Here is a 19183-nt window from a genome sequence, read left to right as displayed (position 1 = left end):
GCCCAGTAAACACCATAGAGTACAGGATGCAGTGAAACTGGCTCAACGGATCTGAGAGCCCAGTAAACACCATAGAGGACAGGATGCAGTGAAACTGTCTCGTTACAACAGGACAGTAATTTGGTGGTGGTTCTTGAAGATAACTAATCCTGACAGAAGTGGTTCCGCTTCGATAAAAACATACACTGAGTAGTGGCCAGGAAACTGCTCCACTTGGAACGGTTGTTTTATGAGACATTCAAACAGACAAATAGAATATTTTAGGTAAATTGTAGGGACTAGAGTTCCTGATAGGGCAATTTATCTGTCGATAAACAATAAAGAAAAGTGACAAGCTAACATGTCCCTCTCCTCTGATTCCGGCTCCTTGGGATTCTCAGTTTCCTCTCAGCCAGTGATATATAGGCTGAGTAATCAGGAAGTGGCAGCTCCAGTAAGGTGGGTGACACGAACAAAGGTTAAACACACACTTGATCTGGACAGTAAACACACATGCAAACACACACACACACGGCTGGCCTGGACTTTTCTGTACTAGTGATTTTCTCATTGCAAGCAGGCAGTGAGGGTTCCATCTCCTGCCTTGATGATCGGTGCGAGGTAAAATATGGTTAAAGGAGATAATGATGGATATCATTTTCTCCACCCCTGACCTCCCACATAGCAGAAGAGTAAGACACAGAGCGAGAGAGAGAAAAGGAAGAGAGAGAGATTGACACGCCTTGACCTGTTTCACCTGTCTTTCTGATTGTCTCCACCCACCTCCAGGTGTCTCCTGTTTTCCCCATTAGTCCACGGTGTATTTATCCCGGTGTTTCCTGTCTCTCTGTGCCAGTTCCTCTTGTTTTTCCAAGTCAACCAACATTTTTCCTAGATCCTATTTTTCCCGGCCTTTGTTTTCTCCTTGCCCTCCTGGTTTTTGACCCTTACCTGTCCTGATGCCAAATCCACCTGCCTGACCACTCTGCCTGTTCTGACCTCAAGCCTGCCTATCCACTTGTACTGTTTGGACTCAGACCTGATCATTGAACCCCTGCGTGTCCTGACCTCGAACCTGCCTATCACCTGGTACTGTTTGGACTCTGACCTGGTTTATGAACTCTGTCCCCGACCTGCCTTTTTGCCTACCCCTTTTGGTATAATTAATATCGGAGCGCAACCATCTGCCTCCTGTGTCTGCATTCGGGCCTCGCCTTGTGCCCTTATAGAGATAAAGAGGTGGGGAAGATTGAGAGAAATAGTGACTGGGAAAATCACACTGTGCGAGACATGGGTTGTGATATAATTGTAATGTATTAATGTACCAAACTGAATATGGCAAAACTACAGCTGGTGTTGTGCTGTCCCAGTGGTACATCTACTAACCTATGTGGCAGTGTAGAGTCGTCTCCAGGAAATGTACGTTTTTTTATCGTATGAGAGAGGCAATTTCTCCCATTGGAGTATACCTTTAAATCAAGTAAAGGTGTTCACCTTCTCCAAATTTAGTGTGGTGTGCAGTGCAGTATTGAGAAATGAACTTATCCCAACGTCAAAGACTAGGTATTCAACCTGCGTCGTCCCAACCCACTCAGATGTTATTCCACTGAGCTAAAGCCAAAGATTAGCTCTGGGAGCAAACACAAGTCTTCAGGTCTCAAGCAAGGTCACCCATCATGCAAGCAGCGTTGACTGGACCACCTCGACATGAAAGCATGCCAGACACGACAGGTATCAATGTGTTAATGTGGAGTAAATAACTAAGCAGAGCAATATAAGGAGATTACAGATTCACTACGGATGGGAAAATGTTTAACGTCACAGGGGCTATGCTTAACGAACAGACACAAAGACCATCCATCTGTCACAATAACATTCTAAGAGCGGGGGGGTGGGGGGTGATGGGGGTGGAGGCAGATTGACAGCGTGGAAGAAAAAACCCAACAGGGAAGGAGAGAGATGGATGGGGAGCCAGAAAGAAGAAAAACAACAGGGAAGGAGAGAGATGGATGGGGAGCCAGAAAGAAGAAAAACAACAGGGAAGGAGAGAGATGGATGGGGAGCCAGAAAGAAGAAAAGCAACAGGGAAGGAGAGAGATGGATGGGGAGCCAGAAAGAAGAAAAACAACAGGGAAGGAGAGAGATGGATGGGGAGCAAGAAAGAAGAAAAACAACAGGGAAGGAGAGAGATGGATGGGGAGCAAGAGGGAAGAAAGTGTGAGTGGGTGACTGTTGTCGATGTGTGCAGAGGGTCCCTGGTTCGAGCCCAGGTAGGGGCGAGGAGAGGGACGGACGCTATACTGTTACATGTGCTTAGTCACTGTCTCAGTAAAGACCAGACTCATCACCATCACATCTGCCTGGGCAAGGAGGTGGGAAGGAGGAAGGGAGTGGCAGAAAGACAAAAATAATGAAAGAGAGAAAGAAGGAGGAAAGAAGGAAAGGAAAGAAAGTGGGAGAGATGGGATGGGGTGAAAGTAATTAAGAGTTAGATGGATGGATGATGGTAACAGAGCCAGAAAGAGTTTCGGGGTGGAGTGACAAACATCAGGCAATGAAGGTAGGGGGAGCAGTGTGCAAATAGAAAGAAAATGAGATGGATAAATTGGGACCCACACATGCTTATGATGAATTGTCTTTGAAGCCAATGGTCTGTAATGCAGTATCTGTAAGGCAGTATTAGTTTATTGTCCGGTTTACATTTGTACGCCATGGCTGTGATTCTTATCATGACAAGATCCACAGAAAGACTCAGTAGCGTAGCCACTGTCATTGACTCCCCTGTTTCTCTTTTGTTCCACTCTTTTCCTCTCACACTTTCTTCCCTCTGGCTCCCCATCCATCTCTCTCCTGCCCTGTTTGTTTTTCTTCTTTCTTGCTCCCCATCCATCTCTCTCCTGCCCTGTTACCCATCGCTCCACAAAAGCCCTGGCCCTTGCAGCGCAAGGGGAACAACTACTTCAGGTCTCAGAGCGAGTGACGTCACCGATTGAAACACTATTAGCGCGCACCACCTCTAACTAGCTAGCCATTTCACATCGGTTACACACAGTGGGGCGGTAGCCCATGCTAACACCATGGGTGGGTTCAGAAATTCAATCTGGAGCGCCAGATTGCGCTCTGGGTGTTCGTATATTCAGAGCGTTGTCAAATTGTCCGTTGGTAAATTCAGAGCGTTTCGCTCTGGGAGCGTTCAGAGAGCACACTGGACCCTCTGGCCGAGGAGTAGGGTTGACCCGAGAGTTCTGACCTCACAAGGGCAGTCAAGCACCCAAGCTAACTGGCTAACGTTGGCTAGCTTGCTAGCTACTTCCAGACACAAATGAGAGGACACCTCATACTGATCATTTTAACCCCCCGAGCAGAGCAGGTTAGGCTGTTTTTATGTTATCTAGAGCGTTGGTGACTGTACCTGTTCTGCTGGCAACAATTTAATTACGCTTTTTTTGCCAACGTTTACTGACACTGGCCATATTCAACAGGTGTTGAGAGTTGGTAAATTCATCAGTTGTTCTGTGGCACACTCAGACGAGAGGGCTCTGAAATCGGAGTAGATAGCCAGAGAGAATTTACGAACGCGCCCTACGTCTCTACCTATCAGAGTTACACATACCCACCCATTCACCTCTCCTTCCTTCCTCTCCCTCCCTCCCTCTGTTGCCCTATGACTCCAGGGGATTTACTGAAACAGTGAGTCAGTACAGAGGAGCGCCGCAGTTAGCCGTCACGCTAACACTAGGATAACTCTCTGACCTACTTTCCAAAGAGGCTTTTCCCCTCCACTCGCTCTGCCTGGATGTCTGCTTTATACTGATAACTGGACTCGCACACATGTATGCGTGCAGTTACATACACATGCACACGCGCGCGCACACACACACACACACACACTGCAGCTTATGTTAATAGGAACATAAGGCCTGAGAGACATGAAGCTGATCCTTGAGAGGAGTGTGATGCTCACTGTTCTGTTCTTCCTGGTTTTCCTTAGCCGGAGAGAGAGTTTTTGTGTGTGTGTGTGTGTGTGTGTGTGTGTGTGTGTGTGTGTGTGTGTGTGTGAGTATTCTAGCTTGAGTATTCTACTCTAAACCTACATCGGTCCACCGAGACTTTGTTTGTTGTGAGGCTTTTTGCGTGAAAGGAATGTATGTCTCATCTAAATGACATATTCAGGAGCTTAGTCTTTGTGTTTGAACTCTCTCTTCCCACAGCAGGCTTCTCCCCCCCCCCCTTTCTCTACCTCCCTCCCTTCCTAACGCATCTCCTCAGGTGCTATCTCTCTATTTCTGCTCTTTCTCCTGTCCACCTCACTCTTCCATTCTTCTTCACATCCCTCCTTTCCTCAGGTGATGGGGGGGGGGGTTATTCCGGAAGATATCGAACAGAGTCTGGCCTAATGAGGCAGCAAGGAATGACCAGACACCTAACTTATACACCTTTGTGAATTACATATGGAGAGGGGGAGAGAGAGAGAGACAGCAAGAGAGAGTTCCTTTTACATTTACAGATATAAAATGGATCCTGACACAATCCTTTCCCCGCACTTGCTTAGATAATGAGAGGGGGAAGATGCAAGAGAGAAGAGTGAGGAGAAGGATGGAGAGAAAATAAAGGGGAAAAACCGAGGGGGCGAACCGATGCTGATGGAGTGTGGGGAGCTCACTGAAGGAACAGTCTAATATGGCACTTCAAATGAGTGAATCAATTAAGGGAGCATCGTACATGGTCTGTGTGTGTGTGTGTGTGTGTGTGTGTGTGTGTGTGTGTGTGTGTGTGTGTGTGTGTGTGTGTGTGTGTAGCATTGAAAATAAAAGAAGACACGCACAGGGCTGATTACAATAACAAAGGTGGGCATGGGAGCTGTGCTTCAAGACAGCTGTCCATTTACACGACCAGCCAGCAAGGATCAGACTAGAACTAACTGAATAATTAAAACTAGCAAAGAATACTGAATCAACCACTTCTCTTTTCTACTTTTCTTCCCCCCTTTTTTATTCAGCCATGTTGTTCTTAGCAATCTATTTGTACAAAGATAGATGCATGTGGCTCCCGAGTGGTGCAGCGGTCCAAGGCCCTGCATCACAGTGCTAGAGGCGTCACTACAGACGCCCCGGTTCCAATCCAGGCTGTATTACAACCCGGCCGTGATTGGAAGTCCCATAGGGCGGCGCACAATTGACCCAGCGTCGTCCGGGTTTGGCCGGGGGTAGACCGTCATTGTAAATAAGAATGTGTTCTTTACTGACTTGCCTAGTTAAATGAAGGTTCAACTAATATATACAGTGGGGAGAACAAGTATTTGATACACTGCCGATTTTGCAGGTTTTACTACTTACAAAGCATGTAGAGGTCTGTAATTTTTATCATAGGTACACTTCAACTGTGAGAGACGGAATCTAAAACAAAAATCCAGAAAATCACATTGTATGATTTTTAAGTAATTAATTTGCATTTTATTGCATGACATAAGTATTTGATCACCTACCAACCAGTAAGAATTCCGGCTCTCACAGACCTGTTAGTTTTTCTTTAAGAAGCCCTCCTGTTCTCCACTCATTACCTGTATTAACTGCACCTGTTTGAACTCGTTACCTGTATAAAAGACACCTGTCCACACACTCAATCAAACAGACTCCAACCTCTCCACAATGGCCAAGACCAGAGAGCTGTGTAAGGACATCAGGGGTAAAATTGTAGACCTGCACAAGGCTGGGATGGGCTACAGGACAATAGGCAAGCAGTTTGGTGAGAAGGCAACAACTGTTGGCGCAATTATTAGAAAATGGAAGAAGTTGAAGATGACAGTCAATCACCCTCGGTCTGGGGCTCCATGCAAGATCTCACCTCGTGGGGCATCAATGATCATGAGGAAGGTGAGGGATCAGCCCAGAACTACACGGCAGGACCTGGTCAATGACCTGAAGAGAGCTGGGACCACAGTCTCAAAGAAAACCATTAGTAACACACTACGCCGTCATGGATTAAAATCCTGCAGCGCATGCAAGGTCCCCCTGCTCAAGCCAGCGCATGTCCAGGCCCGTCTGAAGTTTGCCAATGACCATCTGGATGATCCAGAGGAGGAATGGGAGAAGATCATGTGGTCTGATGAGACAAAAATAGAGCTTTTTGGTCTAAACTCCACTCGCCCTGTTTGGAGGAAGAAGAAGGATGAGTACAACCCCAAGAACACCATCCCAACCGTGAAGCATGGAGGTAGAAACATCATTCTCTGGGGATGCTTTTCTGCAAAGGGGACAGGACGACTGCACCGTATTGAGGGGAGGATGGATGGGGCCATGTATCGCGAGATCTTGGCCAACAACCTCCTTCCCTCAGTAAGAGCATTGAAGATGGGTCGTGGCTGGGTCTTCCAGCATGACAACGACACGAAGCACACAGCCATGGCAACTAAGGAGTGGCTCCGTAAGAAGCATCTCAAGGTCCTGGAGTGGCCTAGCCAGTCTCCAGACCTGAACCCAATAGAAAATCTTTGGAGGGAGCTGAACGTCCGTATTGCCCAGAGACAGTCCCGAAACCTGAAGGATCTGGAGAAGATCTGTAGGGAGGAGTGGGCCAAAATCCCTGCTGCAGTGTGTGCAAACCTAGTCAAGAACTACAGGAAACGTATGATCTCTGTAATTGCAAACAAAGGTTTCTGTACCAAATATTAAGTTCTGCTTTTCTGATGTATCAAATACTTATGTCATGCAATAAAATGCAAATTAATTACTTCAAAATCATACAATGTGATTTTCTGGATTTTTGTTTTAGATTCCGTCTCTCACAGTTGAAGTGTACCTATGATAAAAATTACAGACCTCTACATGCTTTGTAAGTAGGAAAACCTGCAAAATCAGCAGTGTATCAAATACTTGTTCTCCCCACTGTATATATATATATATATCACTCACACAGACACTTTCTCTCTCTCTGTCATTGTGTGCTTTTCAAAGTGGACGTCTGTCACCTGCGCCCCTACACAGACAGTACCTGTACCAACTGTCCACACGACGGATGGACGGGCCGCCGGGGTCAGCAGAAACAAAGGCAGCGAGGGAAAAGTCGGAGACTCATTTTGAAGTCGACTCCCCCTCAACCTCTGGGGTGACGTAGGGGTGACTGATTACGAGACGCTCAGAGGCGATGGGAGTCGACGGGCTAAACATTCACAGCAACTGAATCTCCGGCAAAGAAGTGGTTGTATTTCCACACCAACCAAACACGCACCGTTTCCTCTCACTCACTAAACTCGTGTGTGCAGCCGCTGTAAACGTGCAGTATGCCAACCATTGTCACCACACTCAAATGTGTCCTGCGACCCGATTAGTTAACCGTCACTGTGACCTTTGACCTCGAGGTTATGAGGTCACTTCTACCATGAGCTGTTCTTCAAATGTGTGCCCCTCTCTCTAGTCTCGAAAAAAAAATTTGATTACCCAATGGCCACACACTGGCTGACTCAACGTTGTTTCCACGTCATTTCAATACGCTGACCCAACGTGGTATAGACATTGCATTAACTGACATCTGTTCCTAGTGGGTAGGGTCTGTTTCAACAATGCTCTTTTGGCATAGAGGAACTGCGTCACTGCCTACGTCGAGAAGGGGAAAGTTTCCCGGGGACTATTCCAACAAATCACGAGTCAGACATGCCAGAACGTTGCGATTCAAAACCAAAGTTTACAGGCAAAACCTTTGCAGGGGTTTTAGTTAAGGCAGTTGATGCAAACTAGTCACTTGCGAAATGCCCTCATTAAAAATAACCTCTGTGATCTCCATCTTGCCAGTTTCTATTTTGTATTTTATTCAAGTGGATAAAGTAGTGTCGTAGGCAGTGATGTAGTTCCTCTCTGCCAAAAGAGTCCATCGTTGAAACCAGACCATCTCATAATCAATCACCCGACCCCGAGTTGCCTAGGGTCAGGTTTTCAAGACTACTCTCTCTACCCCTTCTCGCTCCCTCTCTCTAATCCACTTCTTTTGTCTTTTCTCTCTTTCTCCACACCTTTCACCAGTTTATTTTTTCTCGATCTCTCCCTTCAATCCCCCCCTGTACTAGCCAACCCTATAGGTACTTCTAGAAGAGATAGACCTGTTGCAGTGGTGGGTGGGAGAAAAGAAGGAAGGAGGCATGACGTGTGTGGATGTGTCAACGATATGGGGGGGGGGGTGAGCAGTGCTGAGCTGTAGATGACAAAAACACACTCTCTTTTTCACACTACCAACCCCCGACCACCACCATGAGAACTAACAGCTGGGGAGGCGGGAGAGAGAATGAAAAAGAGAGGTGGAAAGTGGGGATTAGCCAGGTGTTCGATAATACAGGTAAAGCGAGGACACTGTAGGGAAAGAAAATTGGGTCAAGGGTGTGAAATGGGTGTGAGGGAGACAGAGAGAATGAAGAGGATGGAATCGCTGGATGAGTGTGGAATGGGTGTGAGGGAAAGAGAGAGAATTAAGAAAATGGAATGGTTGGGTGGAATGGGTGTGGAATGGGTGTGAGAGAGAGAGAGAGAGAGAGAGAGAGAGAGAGAGAGAGAGAGAGAGAGAGAGAGAGAGAGAGAGAGAGAGAGAGAGAGAGAGAGAGAATGGAATGGAATGGTTGGATGGGTGTGGAATGGTGTGAGGGAGAGAGAGAGAATGAAGAGAATGGAATGGTTGGATGGGTGTGGAATGGTGTGAGGGAGAAAGAGAGAGAGAGAGAGAGAGAGAGAGAGAGAGAGAATGGAATGGTTGGATGGGTGTGGAATGGTGTGAGAGAGAGAGAGAGAGAGAGAGAGAGAGAGAGAGAGAGAGAGAGAGAGAGAGAGAGAGAGAGAGAGAGAGAGAGAGAGAGAATGGAATGGTTGGATGGGTGTGGAATGGTGTGAGGGAGAGAGAGAGAGAGAGAGAGAGAGAGAATGGAATGGTTGGATGGGTGTGGAATGGTGTGAGGGAGAGAGAGAGAGAGAGAGAGAGAGAGAGAGAGAGAGAGAGAGAGAGAGAGAGAGAGAGAGAGTGGAATGGTTGGATGGGTGTGGAATGGTGTGAGGGAGAGAGCGAATGAAGAGAATGGAATGGTTGGATGGGTGTGGAATGGGTGTGAGGGAGAGAGAGAGAATGAAGAGAATGGAATGGTTGGATGGGTGTGGAATGGTGTGAGGGAGAGGGAGAGAGAGAGAGAGAGAGAGAGAGAATGGAATGGTTGGATGGGTGTGGAATGGTGTGAGGGAGAGAGAGAGAGAGAGAGAGAGAGAGAGAGAGAGAGAGAGAGAGAGAGAGAGAGAGAGAGAGAGAGAGAGAGAGAGAGAGAGCGAGAGAGAGAGAGAGCGAGAGAGAGAATAGAATGGTTGGATGGGTGTGGAATGGTGTGAGGGAGAGAGAGAGAGAATGAAGAGAATGGAATGGTTGGATGGGTGTGGAATGGGAAGGGGACACAGAGTGAAGGAGACCAGCCGGTAGGGTGAGGGAGAGGGGGAGTAAGGGAGGAGACGACAAGGTGGAGGAGGGATTGAGGGAGGTTTTAATGAGCTACAGGCCCCCCTCTCCTCTTCTCTTTTCTCCTCTTCCTCCTTTCCTGTCTTGCTATGTGGTTAGGTTGTGGTTCATTTAGGGGGTGTGCGAGTGTGTGTGTGTGTGTGTCAAGTTAAGTTGTACTCACAGCTGTCTTCCTCCTCAGTGATGGAGCTGATGACGTAGCAGGCGTACACGAAGCCCAGGAGCTGAGAAAACACACACAGTGAGTTAGAGCACACAGAGGAGTGTGTGTGTGCGTGTGAGTGTGCAAACATATGAAGTACAACTATAGGATAGAGAGAACAGAGCAAACATAGGGGATAAACACCTCCATTCAAAAATAGCGACTGGGGACGTGAGTGTATGTACAGGGTTGGGATGATGGCACGACAGGTTGCAATCAAAATCACTGATCAGCACATAGATCAGCATGCGCAGTATGAGTCTATGAGCTCATCTATATTCCTCTCTATCTAAATAATGTGTTCTGCGATACACAAATCAACACCATGTCCAGGGACAATTCCTCAGAAAACAAACGCACGAAGACACCCTGCACTTAAACAAGCTGGTATAACCATTAGATAACCCAACCAAGGACACTATTCTGGGCTCAGCAGCCTATCGTCCTGAATCGAGGCAAAGTGACAATAGGCTGTACTGTCGACAGATGGCTGTCATCTATTCTGAGACACACACACACTGGGGCTAAGAAAGAGACAGACAGACACTCTCTACCCCCGATGACTTGGCACACTGCCATGCCAATTAAACCAGCGTCGGGCACAATGCCCTCAAAACACACACGGGGCAACCGGAGACTGTGTGTGTGTGTGTGTATATTTGGGCATGCATGTTTTCATGCACAAGTGAGCCTAGTGATGGTACAGGCTATACAGTATACGAGTGTCTGTCTGTGGCTGTGTGTTCTTGAAGGGTAATGACTAGTCCTATAATCACACCCTCGGACAACATTAGCAGCCTAAATTAGTTTTAAGAGAGAAAATTGAGTCCATCCCACCTCCTCTCTGTCAGCTAATTACCTCTGACAGGCAGGCCAGCCATTACAGTAGTAGGGAATGAACATACACGTGTTAGCAGCAGGGGGCCAGACATTGTTTGGTTTGCATTAACGGTGTGTGTGTGTGGTGTGTGTGTGTGTGTGTGGTGTGTGTGTGTGTGTGTTTGATATGCATGAATTGCCTTGATTAAAGTGTCTGGAGGGATCAGCCAACAACACAGTCAGCAAATACAGACTGTCAGGGTGGGAGGAAAACGCAAAGGTGGAGGTTGATAGGGAGGTTGTATGTGGTGGGGGGGGGGGGGGGGGGTATTTAACTCAACTGTTGTCCTGAACCTGTAGCCGTTCAGTCATTACTGGTCATTTTCTGAGTCACAGCGGTCCAACAGCTTATTAGCTGACATTAAATCAACTGTCGGTCCCGTGTGGCTCGGTTGGTCAAGCATGGCGCTTGCATCCCCAAAGTTGTGGGCTCCATTCCCACGGGGCACCAGTACGAAGAAGTAAGTCAAACGTATGCAGTCACTACTCGTCTCTCGTCTCTCTCGGCCGTCTGTGGGGGTCTCTCCGTTCTAATAGCACTAATGGAAAGTGACTCCTCTGACAGCTCCCCTCGTCTCTCTCGGCCGTCTGTCGGGGTCTCTCTGTTCTAATAACACCAATGGAAAGTGACTCCTCTGACAGCTCCCCTCGTCTCTCTCGGCCGTCTGTGGGGGTCTCTCTGTTCTAATAACACTAATGGAAAGTGACTCCTCTGACAGCTCCCCACGTCTCTCTCGGCCGTCTGTGGGGGTCTCTCTGTTCTAATAACACTAATGGAAAGTGACTCCTCTGACAGCTCCCCTCGTCTCTCTCGGCCGTCTGTGGGGGTCTCTCTGTTCTAATAACACTAATGGAAAGTGACTCCTCTGACAGCTCCCCACGTCTCTCTCGACCGTCTGTGGGGGTCTCTCTGTTCTAATAACACTAATGGAAAGTGACTCCTCTGACAGCTCCCCTCGTCTCTCTCGACCGTCTGTGGGGGTCTCTCCGTTCTAATAACACTAATGGAAAGTGACTCCTCTGACAGCTCCCCACGTCTCTCTCGGCCGTCTGTGGGGGTCTCTCTGTTCTAATAACACTAATGGAAAGTGACTCCTCTGACAGCTCCCCTCGTCTCTCTCGGCCGTCTGTGGGGGTCTCTCTGTTCTAATAACACTAATGGAAAGTGACTCCTCTGACAGCTCCCCTCGTCTCTCTCGGCCGTCTGTGGGGGTCTCTCTGTTCTAATAACACTAATGGAAAGTGACTCCTCTGACAGCTCCCCACGTCTCTCTCGACCGTCTGTGGGGGTCTCTCTGTTCTAATAACACTAATGGAAAGTGACTCCTCTGACAGCTCCCCTCGTCTCTCTCGACCGTCTGTGGGGGTCTCTCCGTTCTAATAACACTAATGGAAAGTGACTCCTCTGACAGCTCCCCACGTCTCTCTCGGCCGTCTGTGGGGGTCTCTCTGTTCTAATAACACTAATGGAAAGTGACTCCTCTGACAGCTCCCCTCGTCTCTCTCGGCCGTCTGTGGGGGTCTCTCTGTTCTAATAACACTAATGGAAAGTGACTCCTCTGACAGCTCCCCTCGTCTCTCTCGGCCGTCTGTGGGGGTCTCTCTGTTCTAATAGCACTAATGGAAAGTGACTCCTCTGACAGCTCCCCTCGTCTCTCTCGGCCGTCTGTGGGGGTCTCTCTGTTCTAATAGCACTAGTGGAAAGTGACTCCTCTGACAGCTCCCCTCGTCTCTCTCGACCGTCTGTGGGGGTCTCTCTGTTCTAATAACACTAATGGAAAGTGACTCCTCTGACAGCTCCCCTCGTCTCTCTCGACCGTCTGTGGGGGTCTCTCTGTTCTAATAGCACTAGTGGAAAGTGACTCCTCTGACAGCTCCCCTCGTCTCTCTCGGCCGTCTGTCGGGGTCTCTCTGTTCTAATAACACTAATGGAAAGTGACTCCTCTGACAGCTCCCCTCGTCTCTCTCGACCGTCTGTGGGGGTCTCTCTGTTCTAATAACACTAATGGAAAGTGACTCCTCTGACAGCTCCCCTCGTCTCTCTCGACCGTCTGTGGGGGTCTCTCTGTTCTAATAACACTAATGGAAAGTGACTCCTCTGACAGCTCCCCTCGTCTCTCTCGACCGTCTGTGGGGGTCTCTCCGTTCTAATAACACTAATGGAAAGTGACTCCTCTGACAGCTCCCCTCGTCTCTCTCGACCGTCTGTGGGGGTCTCTCTGTTCTAATAACACTAATGGAAAGTGACTCCTCTGACAGCTCCCCTCGTCTCTCTCGACCGTCTGTGGGGGTCTCTCTGTTCTAATAACACTAATGGAAAGTGACTCCTCTGACAGCTCCCCTCGTCTCTCTCGACCGTCTGTGGGGGTCTCTCCGTTCTAATAGCACTAATGGAAAGTGACTCCTCTGACAGCTCCCCTCGTCTCTGTCTAAGGTGGTATGTCTGTGTGTGTTATGCGTACGTGTGTGACCGCATCTTAAGCGGAGTGTGTGACCGAGGAAAACGTAGGGTGGAGAATGGAAAACGGGATTGAGGGATGGGAAAAATGCGGCTGAGATGAGAAGAGTTCAGAATGATTGGATGACTTCAAACCCAGGATTTGTTCCATTTGCCGTTCATCTATTATCTATAGCAAACAGTGGAGGCTGCTGAGGGGAGGACGGCTCATAATAATAGCTGGTACCGAGCCAATGGAATGTCATCAATTGATGTATTTGATGACATTCCACCCATTCCACTCCAGCCACAACCATGAGCCCATCCTCCCCAATTAAGGTGCCACCAACCTCCTGTGATAGCAAAGCTTATCGGAGGAAACAGGCTTTGGGAGAAAACATGATATTCCACATTCATCCTCTCAGGATAACATCAGCCCACACACAAGCAGACACATTCCCAATAATACATGTGCATGTGCACACAACGGCATTCACATACACACACTACTCACTACTGCCATTGAGAAGCAGTGTAGATTTGAAGGACGCACAGCTGCTCAGCTAGGGGAGACAGACATTTGCATGCGTTAATGAAGGGCACTGTCAACGCTGCAAATATTAGCCCAGGTAGAGAGAGACAACCAGATTCCACACACATACACACACACACACAGAGGAAATGACGACAATTAAAATGATTTGCATATCTGACATTTTGGGGAATTGAGGCCTTCATCAGGGTGCTCAGTCCAGTAACACGTATTGTATTTTTTTTACTTTGGCAGTAGTTATTTTTCAGTCAGTCCTTTGGCAGTAGTTATTTTTCAGTCAGTCCTTTGCGTGTGTGTGTGTGTGTGTGTGAGACAGGAGGGGGATTTCCATTGATCGGCTGGCTAATTAACACACTATTGATCTGGCTCACTGTCCTTGGAGAAAAGCACAACGCAGCCATTTTTTATATCAATTTCAAATCATTTCAGGGTAACAATTAAGTACCTTACTGTAATAGTTTTCCAATAAAATGGTTAAAATAAAAAATATATAGTTTTTTTTGCAAAAAACTATTTCTCAAGCTAGAATTTAGTTAGGACTGTCTGGGAATGGTCTTAATGGGGAGGTGATAACTGAAATCCAGCTGTTATTGGCAGAGAGTTTTGGAACTCTCGTTGTTATTTGTCTAATAGCTAATTTACCGCCAGGTGATGTCACCAGGCAATACTAAACTCCACCCATGCAAAACCTGCTGATTAAAAAGGCTTGTGTAGATTGTCTTTTCAACCAGCATCTATCCGGAAATAACAAAAGCAACAGTTAGCATGTCTTGGGGGTATGATCTTTGACCCTCTGTAACTTTCACACTCATCATTATTCACGATTCATTCAGGATTATCCGTAATCATGGAAACATTCACGTTAAGGTAGAAGTGTTTAGAAACATATTCTATTCTTATTTACAATAAAAGTGACTCCAAAATGACAAAATACATGATTTACCATTCATTATTTACCATGCATAAACCGGTTAAAGTCATGTTTTTGCCCCGGAGTTATCATAGGCCTCTGTACCCCATGGGAAGCAAACATGCTCAGTTAGCTTTCGAACGAGTCCTGTGAGTGTTGTAAGGTTTTATGAGTACTGGCCTGTGCTAAGCTTTAGCCACACTACTAGTCGTCACGGCTATCTTAGCTCTCGTATTTAGTTCACTTAGCATTGAGTTGCTTTGTGCCTACTAACTGAGCCGGCCCCACTATGCTGTGATCCGGTCCACGAGACGGTATGAAACAGGCTAGCTAATGCGGCAAGGCTAGCTGGTACTGCTAACCTAGGCTAGGCGTAATGCTCATGTGGCCTACCTCACCTAACACACTGCTAGCTTGGCTTGTAGGCTCTACCCTAAATTGTATTCTCTGTCACCTGGGGCTGCATGGCAAATGGCCCAGGAATACAAGGAAAACACAATGGACTATGATTTAAGGACCAGTCTCCATCTCTCTCAATTCAAAGTGCTTTAGTGACATGGGAAACATATGTTTACATTGCCAGAGCAAGTGCAATAGATAAACAAAAGTGAAATAAACTATAAAAAATGAACAGTAAATATTACACTCACAAAAGTTCCAAAGGAATAGAGAAATGTAAAATGTCAATTTATGGCTATATACAGTGTTGCAACGATGTACACAGAGTTAAAGTAAAAAAGGGTTAATAAATATATAAAAATAAATATGGGTTGTATTTACAATGGTGTTTGTTTTTCACTGGTTGCCCTTTTCTTGTGGCAACAGGTCACATATCTTGCTGCTGTGATGCACACTGTGGCATTTCACCCGATAGATATGGGAGTTTATCAAAGTTGGATTTGTTTTGTAATTCTTTGTGAATCTGTGTAATCTGAGGGAAATATGTGTCTCTAATATGGTCATACATTTTTGCAGGAGGTTAGGAAGTGCAGCTCAGTTTCAACTTAATTTTGTGGGCAGTGTCCACATAGCCTGTCTTCTCTTGAGAGCCAGATCTGCCCTACGGCGGCCTTTCTCAATAGCAAGGCTATAGTACATAGTCAAAGCTTTCCTTCATTTTGGGTCAGTCACAGTGGTCAGGTATTCTGCCACTGTGTGCTCTCTGTTTAGTGGGCCAAATAGCAAAGTAGTTTGCTCTGTTTTTTTGTTAATTCTTTCCAATATGTCAAGTAATTATCTTTTTGTTTTCTGATGATTTGGTTGGGTCTAATTGTGTTGCTATCCTGGGGCTCTGTGGGGTCTGTTTGTGTTTGTGAACAGAGTACTAGGGGACTCTTCTCCAGGTTCATCTCTCTGTAGGTGATGGCTTTGTTATGGAAGGTTTGGGAATCGCTTCCTTTTAGATGGTTGTAGAATTTAACGTCTCTTTTCTGGATTTGGATCATTAGTGGGTATCGGCCTAATTCTGCTCTGCATTGCATTATTTGATGTTTTACGTTGTACACTGAGGATATTTTTGAAGAATTCTGCATGCAGTCTCAATTCGGTGAATGTCCCATTCTGTGAATTCTTGGTTGGTGAGCGGACCCCAGACCTCACAACCATAAAGGGCAATGGGCTCTATGACTGATTCAAGTATTTTTAGCCAGATCCTAATTGGAATGCCGAATTTGATGTTCCTTTTGATGGCGTAGAAGGCCCTTCTTGCCTTTCTCAGATTGTTCACAGCTTTGTGGAAGTTACCTGTGGCGCTGATGTTTAGGCCAAGGTACATATCGTTTTTTGTGTGGTCTAGGGCAACGGTGTCTAGATGGAATTTTGTATTTGTGGTCCTGGCGACTGAACATTTTTAGGAACACCATTATTTTTGTCTTACTGAGATTTACTGTCAGAGCCCAGGTCTCACAGAATCTGTGGAGAAGATCTAGGTGCTGCTGTAAAGCCCTCCTTGGTTGGGAACAGAAGCCACAGATCCTCAGCAAACAGTAGACATTTGACTTCAGATTCTAGTATTTTGCGGTCTGTATATTTTATCATTTCATTTAGGATACCATCAATACCACAGGTCTTTTTGGGTTGGAGGGTTTGTATTTTGTCCTGTAGTTCATTCACTGTAATAGGAGAATCCAGTGGGTTCTGGTAGTCTTTAATAGTTGATTCTAAGATTTGTATTTGACCATGTATATGTTTTTGCTGTTTGTTCTTTGTTACAGAGCTAAAAAGATTGGAGAAGTGGTTTATCCATACATCTTCGTTTTGGATAGATAACTCTTCGTGTTGTTTGTTTAGTGTTTTCCAATTTTCCGAGGAGTGGTTAGATTCTATGGATTCTTCAATTACATTGAGCTGATTTCTGACGCGCTGTTCCTTCTTCTTCCGTAGTGTATTTCTGTATTGTTTTAGTGATTCACCATAGTGAAGGCTCAGGTTTTCTGGGTCTCTGTGTTTTTGGTTGGATAGGTTTCTCAATTTCTTTCTTAGATTTTTGCATTCTTCATCAAACCATTTGTCACTGTTGTTAATTTTCTAAGGTTGTCTGCTTGAAATGTTTTGATAGGGAAACTGAAAGGTCAATTATACTGTTTAGGTTTTCTACTGTCAAGTTTACACCTTCACTATTACAGTGGAACGTTTTGTCCAGGAAGTTGTGTAGAAGGGATTGAATTTGTTGTTGCCTAATTGTTTTCTGGTTGGTTTCTACATTACTTTCCTTCCATCTATAGAATTTCTTAATATTATTCAGTTCCTTTGGCTTTGACGCCTCATGGTTGAGTATTGCTCTGTTCAAGTAGACTGATTTTGCTGTGATCTGATAGGGATGTCAGTGGGCTGACTGAACGCTCTGAGAGACTCTGGGTTGACGTCAGTGATAAAATAATTGACAGTACTACTGCCAAATCAAATCAAACTTTATTTGTCACATGCGCCGAATACAACATGTGTAGACTTTACCGTGAAATGCTTACTTACTAAAATAAAAAGGTAACACGATAACAATAATGAGGTTATATACAGGGGGTACCGGTACCGGGTCAGTGTGAGGTAATTTGTACATGTAGGTGGGTGTGAAGTAACTATGCATTGATAATAAACAGTGAGTAGCAGCAGTGTACAAAAGGGAGGGGGAGAGTGGGGTCAATATAAATTGTCCGGTGGCGATTTTATTAATTGTTCAGCAGTCTTATGCCTTGGGTGTAGAAGCTGTTGAGGAGCCTCTTGGTCCTAGACTTGGCGCTCTGGTACCGCTTGCCGTGCGGTAGCAGAGAAAACAGTCTATAACTTGGGTGACTGGAGTCTGACAATTTTATGGTCTTTCCTCTGACACCGCCTATTATATAGGTCCTGGATGGCAGGAAGCTTGGCCCGAGTGATGTACTGGGCCGTTCGCAGTACCCTCTGCAGCGCCTTACGGTCAGATGCCGAGCAGTTGCCATACCAGGCGGTGATGCAACTGGTCATGGAGCTCTCAATGGTGCAGCTGTAGAACCTTTTTAAGATCTGGGGACCCATGCCAAATCTTTCAGTCTCCTGAGGGGGAAAAGGCTTTGTCGTGCCCTCTTCACAACTGTCTTGGTATGTTTGGACCATGATAGCTTGTTGGTGATGTGGACACCAAGGAACTTGAAACTCTCGACCCCCTCCACTACAGCCCTGTCGATGAGAATGGGGGCCTGTTCAGCCTGCCTTTTCCTGTAGTCCACGATCAGCTCCTTAGTCTTGCTCACATTGAGGGAGAGGTTGTTGTCCTGGTACCACACTGCCAGTTCTCTGACCTCCTCCCTATAGGCTGTCCCATCGTTGTCAGTGATCAGGTCTACCACTGTTGTGCCGTCAGCAAACTTTATGATGGTGTTGGAGTCGTGTTTGCCCACGCAGTCGTGGGTGAACAGGGAATACAGGAGGGGACTAAGTACACACCCTTGAGGGGCCCCAATGTTATGGATCAGCGTGGCAGATGTGTTGTTGCTTACTCTTACCACCTGGGGGCGGCCCGTCAGGAAGTCCAGGATCCAGTTGTAGAGGGAGGTGTTTAGTCCCAGAGTCCTTAGCTTAGTGATGAGCTTTGTGGACACTATGGTGTTGAACGCTGAGCTGTAGTCAATGAATAGTATTCTCACATAGGTGTTCCTTTTCTCCAGGTGGGAAAAGGCAGTGTGGAGTGCAATAGAGAATGCATCATCTGTGGATCTGTTGGGCGGTATGCAAATTGGAGTGTGTCTAGGGTTTCTGGGATAATGGTGTTGATGTGAGCCATGACCAGCCTTTAAAAGCACTTCATGGCTACAGATGTGAGTGCTACGGTCGGTAGTCATTTAGGCAGGTTACCTTAGTGTACTTGGGCACAGGGACTATGGTGGTCTGCTTGAAACATGTTGGTATTACAGACTCGGACAGGGAGAGGTTGTAATCCGTCTGGCCCTGCGGCCTTGTGAATGTTGACCTGTCTAAAGGTCTTACTCACATTAGCTGCGGAGAGCGTGATCACACAGTCGTCCGTTACAGCTGGTGCTCTCATGCATGTTTCAGTGTTATTTGCCTCGAAGCGAGCATAGAAGTAGTTAATCCCGGAACATATTCCAATCTGTGTTAGCAAATCCGTCCTGTAGCTTAGCATCTGCTTCATCTGACCGCTTTTTTATTGATCTAGTCACTGGTGATTCCTGCTTAAATGTTTTCTTGTAAGCAGGAATCAGGAGAAATGCAGTGTATTGATGTTTAATTGTACAACAAAGCTTATTTAGAGAA

The 19183-nt window shown here is 46.5% G+C and overlaps 1 protein-coding gene across 3 annotated transcripts in view; it reads right to left on the bottom strand.

Annotated features, from left to right (window-relative positions):
• The window catches only part of LOC139559532 (sodium/potassium-transporting ATPase subunit beta-1-interacting protein 4-like), a 132932-nt gene that overhangs the window by 7172 nt on the left and 106577 nt on the right, over positions 1-19183 (bottom strand). For all 3 annotated transcript variants that reach the window (XM_071375612.1, XM_071375613.1, XM_071375614.1), the window contains exon 5: positions 9620-9680. In XM_071375612.1, the coding sequence (XP_071231713.1) occupies positions 9620-9680 (61 nt within the window). The remainder of the gene's footprint in view (positions 1-9619; positions 9681-19183) is intronic.

The sequence above is a fragment of the Salvelinus alpinus genome, chromosome 30 (assembly GCF_045679555.1).
Source record: "Salvelinus alpinus chromosome 30, SLU_Salpinus.1, whole genome shotgun sequence".
Classification (NCBI taxonomy): Eukaryota; Metazoa; Chordata; class Actinopteri; order Salmoniformes; family Salmonidae; genus Salvelinus; species Salvelinus alpinus.
Note: the sequence above shows the minus strand (reverse complement) of the source record. Positions and strands in the feature narration are given on the sequence as shown.